The sequence below is a fragment of the Liolophura sinensis genome, chromosome 7, assembly GCF_032854445.1.
Source record: "Liolophura sinensis isolate JHLJ2023 chromosome 7, CUHK_Ljap_v2, whole genome shotgun sequence".
Classification (NCBI taxonomy): Eukaryota; Metazoa; Mollusca; class Polyplacophora; order Chitonida; family Chitonidae; genus Liolophura; species Liolophura sinensis.
Genome location: NC_088301.1, coordinates 9080886 through 9100731, shown reverse-complemented (window position 1 = coordinate 9100731; position 19846 = coordinate 9080886). Strand labels below are relative to the sequence as shown.

The 19846-nt window shown below is 39.1% G+C and overlaps 1 protein-coding gene across 4 annotated transcripts; it reads left to right on the top strand.

Moving 5' to 3' along the window:
* Nucleotides 1–709: 709 nt before the first annotated feature.
* LOC135471979 (excitatory amino acid transporter 1-like) lies at nucleotides 710–19533 on the top strand. Of its 4 annotated transcripts, XM_064751447.1 has the most exons (11): nucleotides 710–1066; nucleotides 1429–1680; nucleotides 3233–3303; nucleotides 3917–4632; nucleotides 8769–8811; nucleotides 9323–9428; nucleotides 10114–10306; nucleotides 10703–10936; nucleotides 11347–11541; nucleotides 15582–15716; nucleotides 16347–19533. In XM_064751447.1, exons 4-11 carry the CDS (start codon nucleotides 4124–4126, stop codon nucleotides 16513–16515), a joined length of 1584 nt encoding a protein of 527 aa, XP_064607517.1. In that variant the 5' UTR covers nucleotides 710–1066; nucleotides 1429–1680; nucleotides 3233–3303; nucleotides 3917–4123; the 3' UTR covers nucleotides 16516–19533. The 4 variants fall into 4 exon arrangements, with proteins under 4 accessions (XP_064607517.1, XP_064607519.1, XP_064607518.1 ...); XM_064751449.1 differs by lacking the exon at nucleotides 3233–3303; XM_064751448.1 differs by lacking the exon at nucleotides 710–1066 and having other exon boundaries at nucleotides 1307–1680.
* The last annotated feature ends 313 nt before the right edge of the window (nucleotides 19534–19846 follow it).

Sequence of the window (19846 nt, the reverse complement as noted above, 5' to 3'; positions counted from 1 at the left end):
TATACCACGAGACAATTCAGGGTCTTAAATACGTTGGACAGTAGCAAATCGAGGCGATGACCCACATGGTGGGGGGAGGTGGAGAGACTCCTCTCTGGCCGTAGGTGGGGAGGCCTGGCAGCAATCTGTGGATGGTCGTGGGTGTCCCCCTGGCTCTGTCCGGTTTTCTCCCACCATAATGCTGGTCGCCGTCGTAAAATAAAGTGAAATATTCTTGTGTTCGGCGTAAAACAACAATGACATAAATAAATAAATAAATAAATAAATAAATATTCGGAGGGACTACTGTCTTGTAACTTGTGCGGTGTGTGGCATGCCACATTAATCATATAAAACCATTATTTGTGAGGCGGAATTTATAACTTTATGTGGCGGATTTATTACTTTATATGTGGCGGATTTATGACTCTCTATGTTGCGAATTTTAAGATTATACACTGGACAGTCCTGAAAAGTCAAATCCTGTAAAAAGCATGTAGACGCTGGTAATTCATAATAGCGATAAATTAGTTTTACTGACATAGAACTTAAAATTCAGGGTAGAAGGTTTTTGCGTCAACTACATTTTTGATAGCATTGACACCAAACAGTTGACACCTTGATATGAAAACAAGTTGCTATCTACAAAACTGAGGGCATGCTGTTGTGACATCGTAACAGTTCACACCTTATCTCTTGATATAGCCTACATATATGTACTATCGAAACGAACCACAGCTGTTTTCGAACAATTGTGTGTCTGTGTTGTACATGTATATAGTAGCCAGGCGGATTAACCTTGATACAACATGTCCTAGGTGTATATCTCAAGACCTACGGTCACATATGGTTAAGGATTTTAACAGTTGAATTTGTGATTACGGATAATTCATTGTCCCGAAGCTAGTCAGAGGTCGGGCTTGGGAGAGCCCATTCCGATAAGTACACAATTTTTACGAACTTGAAGTTCATGTCTACCTTAAGACCGCGTAAATTCTTCACGAAGACCTCGATCTGCAATGACCTAACATCTGGATGAATGAGAAACCCAAAATTCTGAATATCTAATTGGATATATACTTTAAAGGTAAATGTTATTTTCATTCTCCTTCATCTTTCATGAGTGTAATATGAGGTATATTGTATATTGGAGCACATCCTCATAAGGAACTACATCAAAGACAATTAACCTGTAAAATAAGAATAACTAGATCTATATGAATAAATAAGTACACGAACTGACTCACTTTCCTCTTGCCCCGATAAGTGTTAAGTTTTCAGTAATCCAAGTGAAGGCATGGGATTACCGTTTGCCCGATTACCGTGTATTCGGTACAATATAGGAGGTAATATAGCCCATGTTTTTGAGCTTGACACACATGTATATGGTTGATATAAACACATCCCTTTGCTGTAGTTGGGGAATTAACAGCTTAGTTCAACATACAGGCTTACAGCTTATGACCTAGAGTCTCGATGACTAGTATACCTATCCCGTCTTCCCCGTGGTGATCAAGTACAACTGACGATGGTATACATTGTCGTAGTTTCAATAGAGCAATCACGAAGAACAGTGTATACACTTGAGTGGTTTACCACAAAGCTTTGGAGATTTTTCCAGACGTCGTTTTTGTGTTTCACGCTTTGGTTCACTTACAATACGAACAGAAGACAGTGACAGTCAAACTGAAAGGAAAGCGGGTAAGTGCTGCCTTTGTATTTCGTGCTGTAACCTCTATGACTTATCCCTAAGTTTACTGTACGCATAAATATTCAAGTACATATGTTAAGTATATATAAGTACATATATGCATGGATGTGCATAGAGACTAGTCAATTCCTATATCGTATAGACGCACACGTATAAAGAAATCTTCGTCGGTACTCACAAAGGCGAGATTACACATAGTGGATCGAGCTAGTTACGTTATCTGTACGCGTGTGGCTCGGAGGTATGAATTTATATCCCATGTTGACATATATATAACGTATCAGAGTTTCCTACATCGTTATGCCCGGGTTGGTTTTAGAGCAATTTTGTACCTAGTAATTCCTTAATGTAGGCCGAAATGCTGGCCCAGTTGACCATGTTGTTTAAGTCATTCAGAGTAAACTCACTCCAGTGCCATTTTCTCAGGCCTATGGATTCCCCTCCCCAGACTGAAATTACATCTCCATGCCTTCTCTTGTGATGATATACGAGCTTTCAGCCAGATACACGCCTGTTATACACCTTACAAGCTCAAACCATAGCACAGGTCTATAACCCGGGGTATATGAATAACCAAGGGCTGAAAGAGTATGCGTTACACAGTAGTAGACTCGTACATTTATACTCGGGCGAATCCAACGTAGACGGCAATAAATTGTCTGAAATAGCGTTATTTGATTTCCCAATATAAACCAAACGTTGATTAAGACATTTCAAATAGTTTGTAATGAATAGTGAATAAATGAAATGAATATGGCCGATTTGAGATGTTGCAAATGAGAGGATTGAGAAAGTTTTTTCACATGGCTGCATATATTCTGATTTATAAGCCCATTTGCTCTATCGGACCCTCATTGCTAGGAATGTAAGACTATGTGTTATTCTGTATCAACATTTTTAACATTAAACCCAGAACAGATTATGGGCGTCCTGAGGAGAGTTTACATTGATATTAACGTCTAAGTTCCAAGCAGGTCACATTTTCACATCAATTACATGCACTTGTTTTGTATTTATTTATTTGATTGGTGTTTGAAGTTGTATTCAATAATGTTTCACATATACGGCAGCGGCTACTCGCTTTTTGATAACTTTGCCTGTTCCTTCGCTGACTAGGCGACCAACATCGCCACGACAAGTTATATTGTTTAAAGTCCTGACATAGCTTTATGTTACGAACTGACATGTTCATAAACCAAACTTACATTTACAACAAGTACCTAAAGTTAGCTAAAACGGGGATCTAGTCTAGCACAAAGTCATATGGCGATGCTTTACTTTGCTCTTACGAGTGACACTGCGCTTTTTTTAAAAAGTGAAACAACATATCTAATACATAAAACAAGTATTACTCGCTGGAGAAAATAACTTGTCTGCTGTGTGTTGGCATTAAAGATTGAGGTTTGAGACTGAAAAAGTCATGACGTAGAATACCATCACAGTTAATTAAGGACAAAAACATGAGGCTCACAGCTGTCTCTTTCCCAGTCAAGATCTAGCTTGTGAGCGCTAGGCGAAATTTATCTCTCGCTTGCTGTTCAGTTTCAGGGAGTAAAATCTACTGGTCGGCCCTGTGCCAGCATAGATGGTTTGCAACGACAGCCAACTTTGAGGTAAGTTTGTGTATGTGTGTATGTGTGCCCTACCAGCCAAGTTCCTCTGCCCAGCTTATGACACCTTTAAAAACAGACAGCCAGTGGGCAATACACAAACTTACCTCAAAGATGGCTGCGGTTGCAAACTATCTATAATAAGCAACTTTGGGACGTCATGTTTTGTGTCTAACGCATGGTACATGTATTTTAGTGAGGAAGCACTAAGCGATGGTGAAGCGAACGAATTTTGCTTCTACGCTCTAACCGCCGGTAAATTAAGAGTTTCGGAAGATCAGAATACATCTGTCATGGCAAAGGGAACAACAGTCCAAGGCCTTCAGGTTTGGTGATGATGACTGAATTACACGCCTTATGAAATTTGTCCTTTCTGGCGGAAACAAAAAGTAAACACACTTGATAACTCTGGGTAAACCGGTCCGGTTGATAACGGCACAAAGTTAACGGACGAACAGACAGATGGACAGGTGTGTAACGTCATGCCACAACCCATGATACCGGCGTACAAAAAACCAGTTACATGGGCTGATGCCGTGCATATACTTTACTCCATGCTTTTTCTTTTTCTTCTTTGCTTGGTATTAACTGGTTTTTATACTTTTTGTATTTGCAGGGAATTTTGGTGTAAGGCCAGTCTGAGAGCGATTATGCTGACTGACTACAAAGTGATATTAAATATTTGAGCGACAGGACTGTGTTAGTAAATCCTTGCTTTTCGGCTGGGTCGGCTATAGTACGCCCCATTGTTATCTTATACAGGCGCTAAAGGCTGGTTTGTTTACATAGTGTACATAGGGTTATAAAACTCCCCCCTTACATTATGGAGCCCCTCAATCCAAAGGAAGACATCGTCGAAGGTGGACGTTTAAAGAGGCACGGATTAGCGTCCAAGATGAAGGCGACGAGAGACTGTTGTGTTGGCTTTATCAAGTCAAATTTGCTGGTGTTGCTTATGTTAATTGGAGTACTTGTTGGGATCGCCATTGGGGTAGGCTTGAATTCTATGGACCCCAAACTTAGCCAGCCAGAAATCGTCTATCTTCGTTTTCCGGGAGACCTTTTTATACAGAGCATGAAGATGTTACTTATCCCGATCGTTGTGTCGAGTCTCTTGTGCTCTACTGCCGAAATCGACATCCGGTCTTCAGGAAAGATTGGCCTTCGAGCTTTGGCCTATTACATCGCTACCCTCGTGCTTGCGTCTATACTGGGGATTACTTTGGCAGTGACTATCCGCCCGGGAGAGAGGACAAGTGGCCAGATTGTTGGGGGAGATGACAAATACTCGCTGTCCTCTAGTCCGGGCCTCGCCTTCATGGACCTCTTCAGGTAGGTACCTTTTTGACCTCATTGCCAGATAACATTTGCATATTCCCACCATTACGATGTGAGAATTGTTTTTTTTAGCAAAACTTGCTAAAGTGAATTAACATAAACGATGTGAAGATCGAAGTTCATGCTATTCAAACCGCTGCGCCAAACTGTTTTACAAAACTATATTCATTTATTTTTTGCTGCACATTTAGAGTGGGATAAAATACGGTTATCTTTTCGAACCACTACTAATTGGTGTGACGTCACATCACTTTCTTTGTAAGAACAGCATTTTGAAAACATTATAATGTTATCGAGGCATCACTAAGGAAATGTAAAAGCTTTAACAAGCTTTTGACCCTGGTGGCAAGATAATTTGAGGAAGAGACAAGAGGGTCGAAAGCTTGTAACACGTTTCACATTTACCTGGTGATTATATGCACTTACGATTATATAAGCCCTAATAAGTCCTAATAATTTTGAAAACACGTATTTTCTATGAAATTAAATCCTCTCCAGTTAACTCCGTTTGGAGCATTCGAGTAAGTATTGATTATATTTTAGGCGCTGTAAATAAAATGAAAAGGATTGGGAAAATATGGTCATAAATACTCCTCAGGAAAATTCTTCTTATGCAATGTCGTGGTAACTCCTAAAAATTCAAAAATACTTTAAGTTATTAATTGGTGCACTTTTCTGTTCCCTTTCATTTGAGAAACACTTTGTTTTTTACTTTATTTTTTTTCACAAGACAACTAGCTCTTGCCGGTTAGGTCGCGTCTTCAAATCTAGTATCAGCTGTAAAATCCGACTATTTTTAAATACATTTGGTTTAAGCAAAGATGTAGTTGTTTCCCTTGGCTCTGTCCATTTCTTCCATCCGTACTCGTGACAGGTATTATGCAATGGAATCGTTGCTCGATATATGGTAAAACGCTAATCCAATGTATTCAATGAAATAAATCAAATATGTTTAAAATAACTCTTTCCATCTGCTATAAAATCGTGAAAGCCAAAATAATTCACAAACGTCATGTACCTCAAATATCGATTTGCCGGATAAAAAAACGCACATAATGCACCCATTTATGCGCAGTTCTTTAATCGGAAAACTGAATTTCAGAAAGAAAATTTTCGACGCAAATTGGTCAGAAAAAAGGGTTGATAGGCTCAAATAAATACTTACACACCGATCCTTTTAATACGTGTTTATACATGTAGATGTTCAACTATAGGGGCTACATATGCAGCGTTATGACCTTACCACTGTTGACCTTTGCCCTGACAAGGGTTTTAAATCTAATCTAGTTATCATAAACCGGATATAACCCCGTACGTCGTCTGTCTTGTTTTGAGCTTAGGAAACATACACGTACTTAACTGCTTGCCTGTACTTACAAGGTTATCACTTCAGTGAGGGCAATGTTCCGATAAGCCAACAACTCTTGTAACACGGTGAAAAAATCACAGTTTAAAGTTAACTCGGATTAGCTTATCACATAACCTGGGAAAGGAACAGAAATACTGAGATAAGTGTAAGACAGGATGGCTATTTCCGGCCTTGACCTATTGAGTGATATAACCAAGTTCAAATATGACGTTTAGGCTTCCATGGGTAGGTGTCACTGAAGACTCGAGGCGTTTCAACAATTCCTTTAGCACCAGTCCATACCCGATTCTCACAGTGCTCTCTGAATCTTTCATCGTTTTTCACTCAACAAATTCGACAACGGTAACGTTTCAGAGCCATGGTGTCTTTGCAGAATGTGCCACACACCTCGAGTAATCCGTAATCTCTCACTGGTTTTCACCATGACCGTCATGCACCTCGTTGTGACGATGGACATCTTCCATCGAGGAATTTTGCTATTCTAATATGAACCTGGACTGTGGATAATAGCATGGAGCAATCGGTGAAAGGTTAAGCGGAGCTGGGTCACTATTGCAAGACCTTGTGTAATGGAAGACAGGTTTGGTGAAAAAAGGAGATGAGAAAATTTGGTTTTACTCGAGGCTGGTAGCACTTACTGCAAGAATTTCTCTGGAATCTTGGTGTTACTTGTCAATGGCCACCTAACCATGACCTTGCAGTGAAAGTAAGTCATTCTTGATCTGGCACACCTCCATGACATAGGTCTAGACGAATGAGATGGCTTGTCGGAGTCCAGCTTTACACACAGTTGACGACAGATACGTGTAAGGGGTGTTCGGTGGACATATTATAGTGTGGCATCATGAAATGGAAACAAATTACAATCTGCATTATTCTTTTCGATGTCTCTGAGTTTTAGTTGCCGTTTAAATCCCCACCTATAAATCTGACCGTCGTATATAAGTGCTAAATTAATGAGCAAGACAATGAACACCGACCTAAAGATACACGTAATAAAGAAACAAACATTCAAAGAACGTTTTGGGGAGGAAACCGGACAGAGCGCGGGGGATACTCACGACCATCCGCAGGTTGATGACAGATCTCCCACGGACGACGTAAGAGGAAGCCAGCACGACCTGGACTTGAACTCACAGTGAACGCATTGTGAAGACAGTCGTGGATCATTGCGCCGCGCTGACGTGCTAACCACTTTTGCCACGGCGATCCCAAGGTGGACATGAAGAGCTATACATTTGGCTACAGTGATATCGCTGGACCTTTTCACCTAAAATGCATAGTTTATAAAATCTAGACATGTAGGCCTAATATTATGCCTGTATGTGACCATTGTGCTGTGTTGTGCTAAGAATGAATGAAAAAATCCTGTTAAAATGAAAGAACCATAACACCAAAATATTGCCGATAAAACTTACCATATAATATTAAGATTTAACTGCATTTTTCTAAGTTAAACAATTTTAAAATCTGGTAGAACGCATATTTTAGCTACAGTTTTGCATTGTCTTGCTGTTGTCCTTTTCTTCATTTTTTTCTCGTCCCTTAAAACTTACTATAATGAATCTAAACATGATACTTACGAGCATGCGCTGTACTGCGAATAGTTTTTCTACGTGTTAGGGTGAAATTAGATGTTTCCTCTCAAATCATACACATGTATAGTAGTAGCATTTGTAACGTTAAAGTTGAATAACATGGATTAGCGCCATCAGTATTTACACGACTGTATGTCACAATAACCAACCCAGTCACGTTATATATGTAGATATCATATAATTCTGCCATTTTTTGGTTCATGTCCTCTCAAAAACACTTGGTCTATGTCGAACATAATAAAAACGCATAAACTCGTCCACCGCAGAATAAACACACAGGCAGAACTTATAAAGCCCAAAGCAAACAATGAATCGCACTGATTATAACGGTGCACCATAAAGAAATAATATGAACTTAACTGGTGCACCGGAGATTGTTTTATAAATGTTGAGAATTTTAGTGCCTAATTTGAACGGTAACACGTGCACAGACCAGATTGATATTTTGTGCAATGGAAAATTATTTGGGCTATTCTAAAATAATAGCAAAAATTCTACTGGATTTGCGCTGGTCGCTTTTTGACCCAAATCTCCAGTCTACCTGTGGCCTCCTAAGCACTTGTTTGAAAATCCATAGAAAGTATAAATGCACCCTAGAATTGTTAAGACCCCCCTCCATCCACTCCCCTATCGCAACCACGCCTCCGCCTTTCAGGATAAAACTATAAAAATGTGTCATGTGCTGTAAAATTGCTGGGACTATAAGCTGTAGCAAGTTGAAAGTGCCTTATGACAAGGAAAGTTGTGTATAAACTTTTGATTTGTTTTAATTGATATGTTACATGATTATATTGCCTTTGGTATTATCAGATAATGAAGTGGTTTGCTGAATATGACTTCAAAAACTTTCGTTTTACTCCATATTTTTGGGATTTGTTTATAGCGTTGTCAATCAATGTGAACACCGGTACTGAGTTGCTGCATGATCTTGTTTCATATTAAGGTTTATGCGGTCAACCTTTCAAATTTGCCTCCAAATAAAGTATATATTATTACATTGTACATAGTGTGTATAATGTAAACAAAACAAGCTGCTTAAACGGTTTTTAAACATCGTTTACATAGTGACAAAATATAAATTATAAAAATATATAAAAAATATTAAATATTACACCACGAATGACATTACTCTATGAAAGATTAACGGAAATTGTCTTTTGCAGAAATATGGTCCCCGACAACCTAGTTGAAGTGTGCTTTCAGTCGGTAAGTAATGGCCAACAATTCTGGGAAATAGTTCGATAGTATGCTTAGAACTAAAGCACCATTCACTCATGCGAATGTGTATTTTCTCCTGATCCCAACCAGCTATTGTGAATGCGTATTTTCCCCTGATCCCAACCAGCTATTGTAAATGCGTATTTTCCGCTGATACCAAACAGCTGTTTTTTCTAGCCCTTAGTGGTCTGCTTGATCATGAAATCAGTGTACATTATTTGATAATAACATGATTTTAGGACCACAGAGGCCGTGAGTTCAAATCCAAACCTTGGTTACTATAGTTCGCTGTTCGATCAGATGGGGTTACATACAAACACCCCACGGTTGTCGCATATAAGTGGGATGATTTGACATCTCGCCTAAAATATCATTTGCGTGAATTAACTAGTCTTAGCTTAGCTCACAGTGTTATATACAAATATTGCATAAGGTCTGGATGTGAAAAGGAACATTTTATTATGATTTTATAGTCTGAATATGCTTTTTGTTTCCTTAGAAAAAGACAAGGGAGGTGACAGAGATTATCAAACCCTCTGACAATGTGACTGCTTCCAACATTTCTGCTTTAGAAACCATCATGTCAGCTTTAAAGAATACTTCCGGTGAGAATTCATATTTGTATTATAGATAACTCGTGAATAAACAAATTCTTCGAGTCAGATTATTCAAACTTGTAAATGTAACCTTTTAGCCTGTAGCCAGTTGACCAGTTGTTTAAAGCCATACTCAAGAAAGTTTCATTTACACAGTTGCGATCAGTTTTATGGGCGGAGAAAACGGGACTGCATGACACGGAGTAGACCACGGACAGTTGGCAAGATACTGACATTCCCACGTGTAACTTCAGATATGCACACTACATTATAGGAGGACAGGTGGTCTTCATTGAACATTATAGGCGTCCTCTCCAGTATCATCAAGTCCTCACTCACTATAAGAGGGGGAGGAGCTACAATTTCCCTGTCCAGTGCAATTGAATTTATTTATTTATTTGATTGATATTTACGCCGTACTCAAGAATATTTGACGTATACGTATGCATTATGGTGGGAGGAAACCGTGCAGAGCCCGGGGTAAAACCACTACCATCCGCAGGCTGCTAACAGACATTCCCACGTACGGCCGGAGAAGAAGCCAGCATGAGCTGGACTTGAACTCGAGCATCTGTACCCATTTGGTCGCGACCTACTCACTGCATGTTATGGCGACAAATGCATGCAGGAAAACTGGCAGTATTAACTTACTGTGTTAAATCAGTTTAAATCACTTGTGACTTTATTGTTTCAGACGAATCAGCAGAGGAAGGCGTGAAGAAGCTGGTGATAGAGAAAGTGAATGGCATTAATATGATCGGCTTAGTTGTCAGCTCCATCGTCTTCGGCTGCGTCACTTCCGCTGCTGGAAACGAGGCTAAGCCATTTTTAAGTTTCTTCAAAGCTCTGAGAGCCGTTAGTTTCAAACTGGTCTCCATATTTATCTGGTGAGAAACATCTAATTATGTTAAACTTGTAACATTATGTACATCGGCTAATGGGCTATATAAACTGTAAAAAAAAAATTTTCATTAGACTGATGTTTTTGCGCCACAGTCAGGAACACATGTATTTCTGTTATACGAAGATTATAACAAATATCAACATATCAAGTTTATAGGTACAGGAAGCCAGACAGAGCCCTGGGGCCCGTTTCAAAGAAAGTCTAAAGGCTAAGCTTAGGCAGCTACTATTGCTAACGGACTAGCAATTTTGTTTAAACCGTTTCAAATAGAAAATTTCTGAATATCGACTAAACGTTTTTACAGTTAAATTTCATGCATTACGAGATAGTCCAGGGCATCATGCCTTTATTGCAGAAGTCCATAACTTGTGTTTTTAAGGTATTCTCCTGTTGGTATCGCTTTCCTCATCGCTGCAAAGTTGGCGGAAATGGATGACCCGGCAAAAACCTTCAAGGATTTGGGTATTTTCGCCGTGACGGTTGTAACAGGCCTTGTCATACATGGTTTCGTCGTGCTCTCACTCATTTACCTGATTTTTGTCCGCAAAAATCCTCTGCGGTTCCTACCAGCCATGTTTCCAGCCATGGTCTTTGCCTTTGGATCCGAATCCAGGTCAGATTTAGACCCAGTTTAGATTTTTTTAACATTTCTTTCCATGTTGTTTTTCCTTTTTTTATTTTATTGCTTAGAGAACAAATGTGCATGTAGATATATAAATTACAAGTGATTTTGGGGCTTTCGTACCAATTATCTTTTAGAGGATTTATTTGTTTAGGAAAACGTTAGCATGCAAATATAGGTTGGCGCTTGAAAGTTTGAAAACTCATAAAGAAGCAGCTGTAGTATAGAATCAAAGTACAAAAATGTACAGCCCATGCTGTTCGATGTGGACAGATGGAAAGCCAAATATCTCCTTAAAGAATATATGTGAAGTGTTGAATGTGCGCTGATTTCAATTTCTTTTGGACATATCACTGATGAGTGACTCACACGAAGAAGGTATTTCTGTTCTGACGTTACAGTAGCGCCACTCTGCCTTTGACCATCAAGTGTCTGGAAGAGAAGAATGGAGTGGACCCGCGAGTGACCAAGCTGATAGCGTCTGTAGGGGCCACTGTCAACATGGACGGCACCTGCCTCTATTTCACCATGATGGCCATCTTTGTAGCTCAGCTGAACGGAGTTCCATTGTCGGTTGGACAGCTGGTGACTATCAGGTACACTAACATTGCCAGCAAACAAGCGAAAATTCAATTTAACTCTCTATACAAACACATAGCTAAACGTTGATATCGTCTTTCAACAGGCAACTCTTTTAGTGCTAAGTGAACAGAAAAGAAATGAAATAGTTGACCAAATGGCCCATGCTAAAAGATGGGGTGTCCAGGATTTGACTGACCGACAGGTTTATATATGGTTTATAGAGCTCCTTGTCGGAGATGAAAATGCAATGATCTTGTTGACCGAGTTAGAAACTAGGTATGAAAATCGAGGATTTTGATAGTTAACCTATTCTTAAAGAACACCATTCAGAAAATGTATCCCTAGGACTAAAGATTTATTTTATTTATTTACTTGATTGGTGTTTAACGCCGTACTCACGAATATTTCACTTTTACGACGGTGGCCAGCATTATGGTGGGAGGAAACCGAGCCCGGAGGAAACCCACGACCATCCGCAGGCTGCTGCAAACCTAAAACTAAAGCGTTTTGATGCGTGTACATGTATTCCCAGCTTATGTTGAAACCTGCAAAGTTATGAAATATCGTCAAAAATGTTCTTTTCTGAAACTTATGCCTTTTTAGCCCTTCTCCTAATATTTTATGGACTGAAAATCTCAAGATCGTGCATAGAATGGTCACAAAGATTTTCTATAAAATGATTGTGAACGGCCTCAGCACGCCATTATGTAAACAATCCATGTAGGACCACCTCGTATTCTCGGTTTATGACATGGCACAACTATATATGGGACATTTTCAAGCTTATATATATGTGTGTATATATGTATATACTCTTCTGCAAGTGGGTTACTCCAGGGGGCATTTTTTGAGCAAACGTGCTGTTTACACTCGTCTTGTATTGTGTTTGGTGCACACTTTTAAAGGAGCATTGACAAAACGTGTGGACATAAATCGAAATTCGCTACGGTTTTTATGCTGGCACTTAGCCAGTAAGGAAAAGAGGACCATATAGAGCTTAGTTGTATAAGGTGTCTTAAAAAGAATGTACATGAGTAGAGCTTTGTGGGAGAAATATGTAAACATAACCTTTGGCCTGTCTTTTAATCACGACCTTCGTATATGTAAGCACAACAGTCTTCATTTAGAAAAAGAAACTTGCTAAGCATTGCATGCCCGTTCCTCGTAGATGTGTCAGAAATACCGGGTCAGACGAGGTGATGGCATTGTATACTCAGCGTATTCAGAACCATATTTACCAGAAGAACATAATGTTAGAATTAATGGCATACACTTACCGAAAAATTAAATATTCCGTCTTGACTGAACAGTTACTCTCTGAACAATTATCTTATATTTACATGGTCGAAATTGTCGGTGGAGAAAGTTTATAAAGTACTGGCCTGACTAAATAATGGGTGGATACAAATAACTTCAGTGAAAAGCGGACAGTAGCTGCGACAAAACCTGTACTGAAGCAGGCATGTCACAAGCCAGGGCTCGTTTGTTCAAAAATGTCCTAATACTTAATATCAGATTTAAGCTGAATGTCGAATCACTTTCCACAAAATATATTTTCAAATAAATTTGTTACACATGCATCACATCGTTATTTAGAACATTATTATGCAACAATTATTAATACAAAAAGGTGGTCCCAAATACCCACCATACAAACTATGTTCAAATACCCTTTTCTCCTGAAAAAAAAAAACTAAAATATATTAAAGGCCATATTTGCAAATAAGTTTTGACGTTCGTTCACCTGATTTTGGCATCATTTTTATGTTTTCTTCTTCTTTAAAGCCAAGTCTTCAATTCAGTACTGAGCCTAAAGTTAATGATATAAGAGTATATACGTATTAAATATAAACGAAATCCGATGCTGTTATATACTTGATCGTTATATAACTACACTGACTACACATTTTTGTTAAATTCTTAAAGATATAAGTTGACTTAATACCAGTTTTAGCTAATACATTTTTGAATAACTGGGCCCAGGATGATCGTGACCAACTCGTGGGGCGTTGGAAGCAGCCTTTGTGTGAATGGGTTATCGCTGATAGGTCGTAACGTTCTCATGCTTCACATAAATCATATACGTTAGGCTCACATACAGGAAAAGGCCAGTTTGAGCGTCCGTGAGACAGAGAATTTGGGACACGGGCTACCATTAACCAGAATCAAAAAAACATCAACAACAATGACCTTCATGACAATAAGCAGTGGACGAGGCTTGTGTGGCCGTGGGTGCAGCTGACGCTTGGTGAAGACCACTTTTGATCCACCAAAAGGTGTGTTTATATGTGAACGTCACATGAGGAAATGTGCGCCATTAACTTGCCAAAGGTCGATAGTTTATGCTGGTAACTCCAGTTTCCTCCACCTGGAAATGAAATATTCTTTGGTGTGACGTTTACCAGCAAGCAAATAAATCAAAATTTCAGTTAACGTTTCAATTTTTTTTACACACATTCTTCACATTAAATTACGATTGTACGAATGTAGGGCGAGACATGTTGTGAAAAATCTCTACCTGCTCTGAACACAACCTAGGATGGCTAATCGTGCTGATGACAAAAACATAGACAGAAATCGAGTAAGCGGCCCGTCTCTTCACAGACCCACAGCGCTCGTGAACAGGTCACTGTATACCACAGCCTTTGCGAGGTTTTCTCTTTCACATGCACGGCTATATAATATGCTATGTTATATTAAGTTTTATATTGACAGTACGTGACCTGGCACATTAACGAAGGCCTCGTCTATGAAACTCGTTATCCTGGCACCGGGCCAACAACGCTACCGCTGAATGTTAATTATCAAGGCGTGTACATGCATCTGCTCGAATGAAAGCAATGACATTCATCAATGACGACTGCGTCTTACACTGGATTTTTGAGGACGGTTGTCGTGGTCAAAAAGCAACAGCAGATGACGTCACTCGAAATTTTGGGTGGTTTCTGTTATGACGTTTTTTTTAATGGCAGCTGCACTGATACTCTCACTTAATCGAAAGTCGTTAAAAGATTCGCGCTGTAAACAATTCTAAAACGTTGATTATGACGTTGCGTCAACGTTTTGAAGTAAAATTTGCAGGTTTCGCCTTGTCATTATTGCCAGTTGGAAGTGATTGTTTGTTGTTTACATCTGAACGATGAAGTGAAATGAAAACAATATTCAATTCAGTTAAACGATGACATGATGCGATTGTCGAGTTTAACCTGTCGAATTCGGCTAGTCAAATGGAAACAGGACATGCGATTGTACATTTGACATCGCACCTTCTCGGCGTGGCTTATGAAATAGACGTCCTATTATATGGCCACTTGTCGAATTTGACAACTAAGTCCAACTAAACTTTTGACATTGTTCCATCAAGTTTCAAGACGATTTTAACCTTCCCTCGTCCATGGTTGATACGTCATTAGGGTACAAGGAAGAAAACCTCGCTAAGTCACTCACACAAAGCGTTGTTCACAACTCATACCTGTCCAGGGCGAAGATGACCTCGCTATCTCAGTCACAGAACCTTACTCATGGCTGATACGTCAATAGGGTACAAGGAAGATGACCTCGCTAACTCGGGCGCACAAAGCCTTGTCCTCTCCTCAAATCCAGTTCCAAGATCAACTCAAGTTCCTGCTAGTTCGACGACTGCAGATTAAAGTGAGGAGATCTGTCAGGTGTCCCGCACTTTGGGTGCTTCCATATCGTCCATCAGTAAACCGGACACACCTGGTTGAATATGTAAATAATCTCTCCAAAAAAGGAAATGTTTACCTGTGTCACATGTTGCTGATGCTATATTCCAATGTAAAGGTATATACGCTTGCGACCGGGTGACTTACTTTATGATTTCTGGCTTTCTGATTTTGTATAACTTGGCTGAAAAAATTAGGCTAATTATCCGGATTTGATCAACACCAGAATAATTATCATCTGGAAATTAATCCACGCGTTTCTTTTTGGCACCCTTCACAAGACTTACGAATGGGCTGATTTTCTAAACCTCTAAAATGAACTTGTGCGTATTGTTATCTTTCATTCAACTCGTATTTTCTGTCCACAGCATCCTGGCTCTGTCCATAGCCATGGGTGCGGCTGGGATTCCTGGAGCCGGTGTTGTCTACATGATCATGATACTGACCTCCATGGGCCTGCCTACGGAAGACATCAGCACCCTTTTGGCTGTGGACTGGTTCTTGTAAGTATACGGTATACACGACGAGCAACTAAGACGACCTCTGCCTAAACAAATATTTACATTGCCTTTCGTACTACACTGGACTGCGTTACTCTCATCAAAATTTTGATATTGAGGTTTGCTATTTATTTCTCTGCTGTAAAGTCATTACTGCACATCCTTATACCGCACAGACATGTAAATACTACTACACACACCTTTGACATAACATTTATGAAAAGTTTAATAATAAGGCATGTACTATTCACTTTCTGGTATAAAGTGATTTCTCTGCATTCGTATGTACAGAGGTAAAATACAGAGAGGCACTTTCCAATGGTTATTTAGGCTTTGCCTTTTAGTACAAAGATTGCGTTTCAGTCTGGCAATCATTTTGGTTCTGTGTGGGATTTTCTTGAAATCTTAATATTAAGACCTACTGTTCATTTCTATTGTAAATTCATACATCCTACAGGAGTAAAACTGTGTACAGCTTTAGGATTAGGACTATCCTATATTACCGTTTCTGTCACACAGCCATTTCCGTACATTCGTATACCGTCAATAATTTAGCCATTAGAACTAAATTGCTTTGTGCAGAAATTTAAAGTTTCAATCGTTCAGTATGGTTTGTTTTTGTACCTAAATTAGGGCCCGCTGTCGAACGGCGATTAATGTGTTAGGGGACGGATACGGGGCTGGAATCATAGAACACTTGTCTCGGCACGACCTGCGGAAGATGACCGCGAAGGATGCCATGAACGGATCCACGAAGGCGTTACCGGACGGCGAGCCGGAGTCACACGTATCCCGTCTGTGAGGACTGTCAGGCTACATGCATATATGGAACCGTCTCTCGCCATCAATGCAATAATGGGATTACCACAAGCTTTGTGAATATTCAGGGGAGTGAGACAGATTCGTTATTCATGTCTGTGACTTTTAGGTCTTAGATCTTATCTTATTCTCAGAAAACCCAAAGGGCTTTCGTGTACTTGCACAAGGTGTCACAAATGTTTTTGATTCCGTGTATATCAAGGAGTACACCTGCTGAAAAAAGTTCATTATATAGTCAGTAAACAACTACCGGTACATTATATATCATGAGTGATGACGTCGGCGGCTTTGCTTTTATAGTTATTGACATTGACCTTATTTTAAAGTGTCAATATTAAGATGTATCTCAGGATAGTGGAAGAAGGCTTATCGCTGATGGTCATAAACCATGGAATACGCAGTCTTCCCAAAATGATCTGTTAATAGCGGACCAGTGTTAGTTAGTGGTTTGTTCTGACAAATTAACAGGTGAACCCAGAGGAATTATTAATTAGCTTACAAATCGAAATCACGATGCGTACTTCTACACCTTCATTAGATGGTTAATGCCCACGAGAAAAGATGGACAAAGGCCAGTCTGCAACATCTTAGAGTATAGTACAAGGAATATATATATATATATATATGGACCCATACCAACACGAATAGACGTGAGTGATGGAAATGAACAAGTTGACTCGCACATTGATTACAAAAACCCACATTATAATTATGTCAGTATATGATAATATCAGGCAGTATGGTGTTGATTTAAACTATCTGAATCTGGTAGTGAGAACCTGAAATATTTTGCACCCTAATACGTCGGTTCCTATAGTTGTGTAAAAACACATCGTTGCCTATGATTGCATTTTGCTTTCCGAACACACAGAATATACAAATATACAGAAGCAATGACGTGTAACATGAAGGAACATGAAGTCCACCGCTTGCACCCACTTGTTTCTAGCCTCACTGTATTCCCCATGCGTCTTACGCTTGTAATAAATCAGCCTATCGTGTATAAGAAGTTCGTCTAATATGGCAGAATTTTGGTCACATTGCATGTCAATGCCCTGGAAATAATAGGTGTGGCATCTTTATGTGGAGTCATCCACCTGCATTTTCCTCATGGATGCGTTTATGGTGAATGTGCCATGTTATACGTTTTACACTTGGCCTCATGAAAAGTAAATGTTTGAAGCGCCGGTCCTCATAACCCCAACTCAGCTAAGCTGAATGAACTTAAAATAAAGCAATCTGCCGCCAGTTTTGACAAACATGCGATTTGCAAGAGAAGTAGTCTACTACCCATATCACACCGAAAGATGTCTTTTTCTGGGAAAATATGGGTAGGCGTGAAGTATAAATGGCAGAATGTGTTGGATTGCATCGTAGTTGTAGTTTTTGAGTTGGGGTTAGGAGGAATCGGCGTTTCGAATCTTTGCGATTTTTACAAGGTCAAACTATAGGGTATAACATGGTATATACACTGGAGGTCTATTTATTTGATACAGTGGCCTGTGATTTTACTTCCATCTAGTTATGATATTTCACACTAAGCGCATAATCCTGTGACATTTCAGGCGTGGGAATTATCTCCTCATCTGTCCCATAGTATCTCCAGTTACATCCATTCACCGTAAACATCATTACGTCTCATATCCTACCCCTATATTGCTTCAGTCGTTACCCATGTCGCAAGCTGGCTATGCGGAGGATACAATCATTCCTAAACTCCATCCGTGGCGCATTAGGGCTATTTACCACGCAGACGTGTGCACAGAGATGACTGCAGTAGCCTATATATTATAGTAGCCTGTATATTATAGTGACCCATATCCTCAGCATGCGTTACACCATCTTGATGCGTTAACTATTAACTTTACATTTTATGACAGCATTTCTCAAGTGATTAACATACTACATTGTATTTCACATCGTAATTAAGGTAATAAGTTGTCTTAAAGAGCACATATTTACCCCGGGCTGTGTCCCGTTTCCTCCCACTATAATGCTGGCCGCGTCGTATAAGTGAAATATTCTCGAGTAAAACACCACTCAAAATAAAACAAAATGAAGAGGGCATACCGAAGATGTTTGGCAAAATTCCGTATTCTCTGATCATATCGAATTTCTCTATTTACCTAGTTCTAACTCCTATTATTACCTTCCATAAAAATACGGCTCGTACACTGCTATTTATAATGTTAAAATGATTCCAATGTTTGAAAAAGTTATACTGCTATACCCGCTTGACAAATTTTGGAACTTTATTATTGATTTTGAACGTTAACACGTGCGGACAAGGCTGCGATTCTGAAGTTGCAGAAATTCGGCTGTATTTGTGCTGATCGATTTTTTTTTTTTTGCCAAAATGTCCGGTTTAACCTCTGTAAAGAATGACTTGAACGCTGATCGTCGAGAAATATAAGTGAAAACACGGTATTCATCATTTGATACTTGTATTTCACAACTGTTCATATTACTTCATTTGAAACAAAAAGAATGGGTCGATTTTACTTTGAGGTTTGGTTAAAAATATCTGGAACCATTTATCGGATTTAGTTACAAATTAAAGTTGAATAGCACAGAACATACCGACTTATAATCGTGGAGTATAGTATTATGCCTTAAAGAGAATCCTGAATACAGTGATTATGTAGTCTTCACCTTGTATAGAATACAAACCGCCAGAAGTATACTTAAACTCACTCACGAATAAAATTCAGCTTTTCATCCATACTATATATACAGCTATGTGAAATTTTTACTACTTGTTATTACTTACACAATAAAACTCATGTCGACATATTTCCATGACTTGGGTTGAATGCTTACTGGCATGATAACGAATATTTTCGCCATCAACAATAACAAATCTGATCAGCTATCAGAGATTACGTTCCAACTACACCACCCCGCACCATCCCAACACACCGACTTCATCACATGGATGCCTTTCTTATGTCGTCAACACCACATGCGCCTTCAGACTACCGACATGCTTAAATTCTCCATATATCCTATCCTTCAAGTTTCTCTTATGTACGACACGACAGTTTCTAACTTCAAGATACTCGCATATATTTTGTTAATATCAACTTTCTTGGCCTCGAATGAGTTTATCATGTCAGCAAACCTTTATATACCCGGATACATACACAAATTATTAAACAGAGTACACATCAAGACTGGCATCTTGGACAAACATACAACAGAAAATCATGACTACCACCATTTTTTTTCCTTTTATTACTTTCAATTATCTCTTTTATTTTTTCTTATTTTTCAAACATTTAATATTGTATTGTTTTCTTTCTTTTTTTTCATCT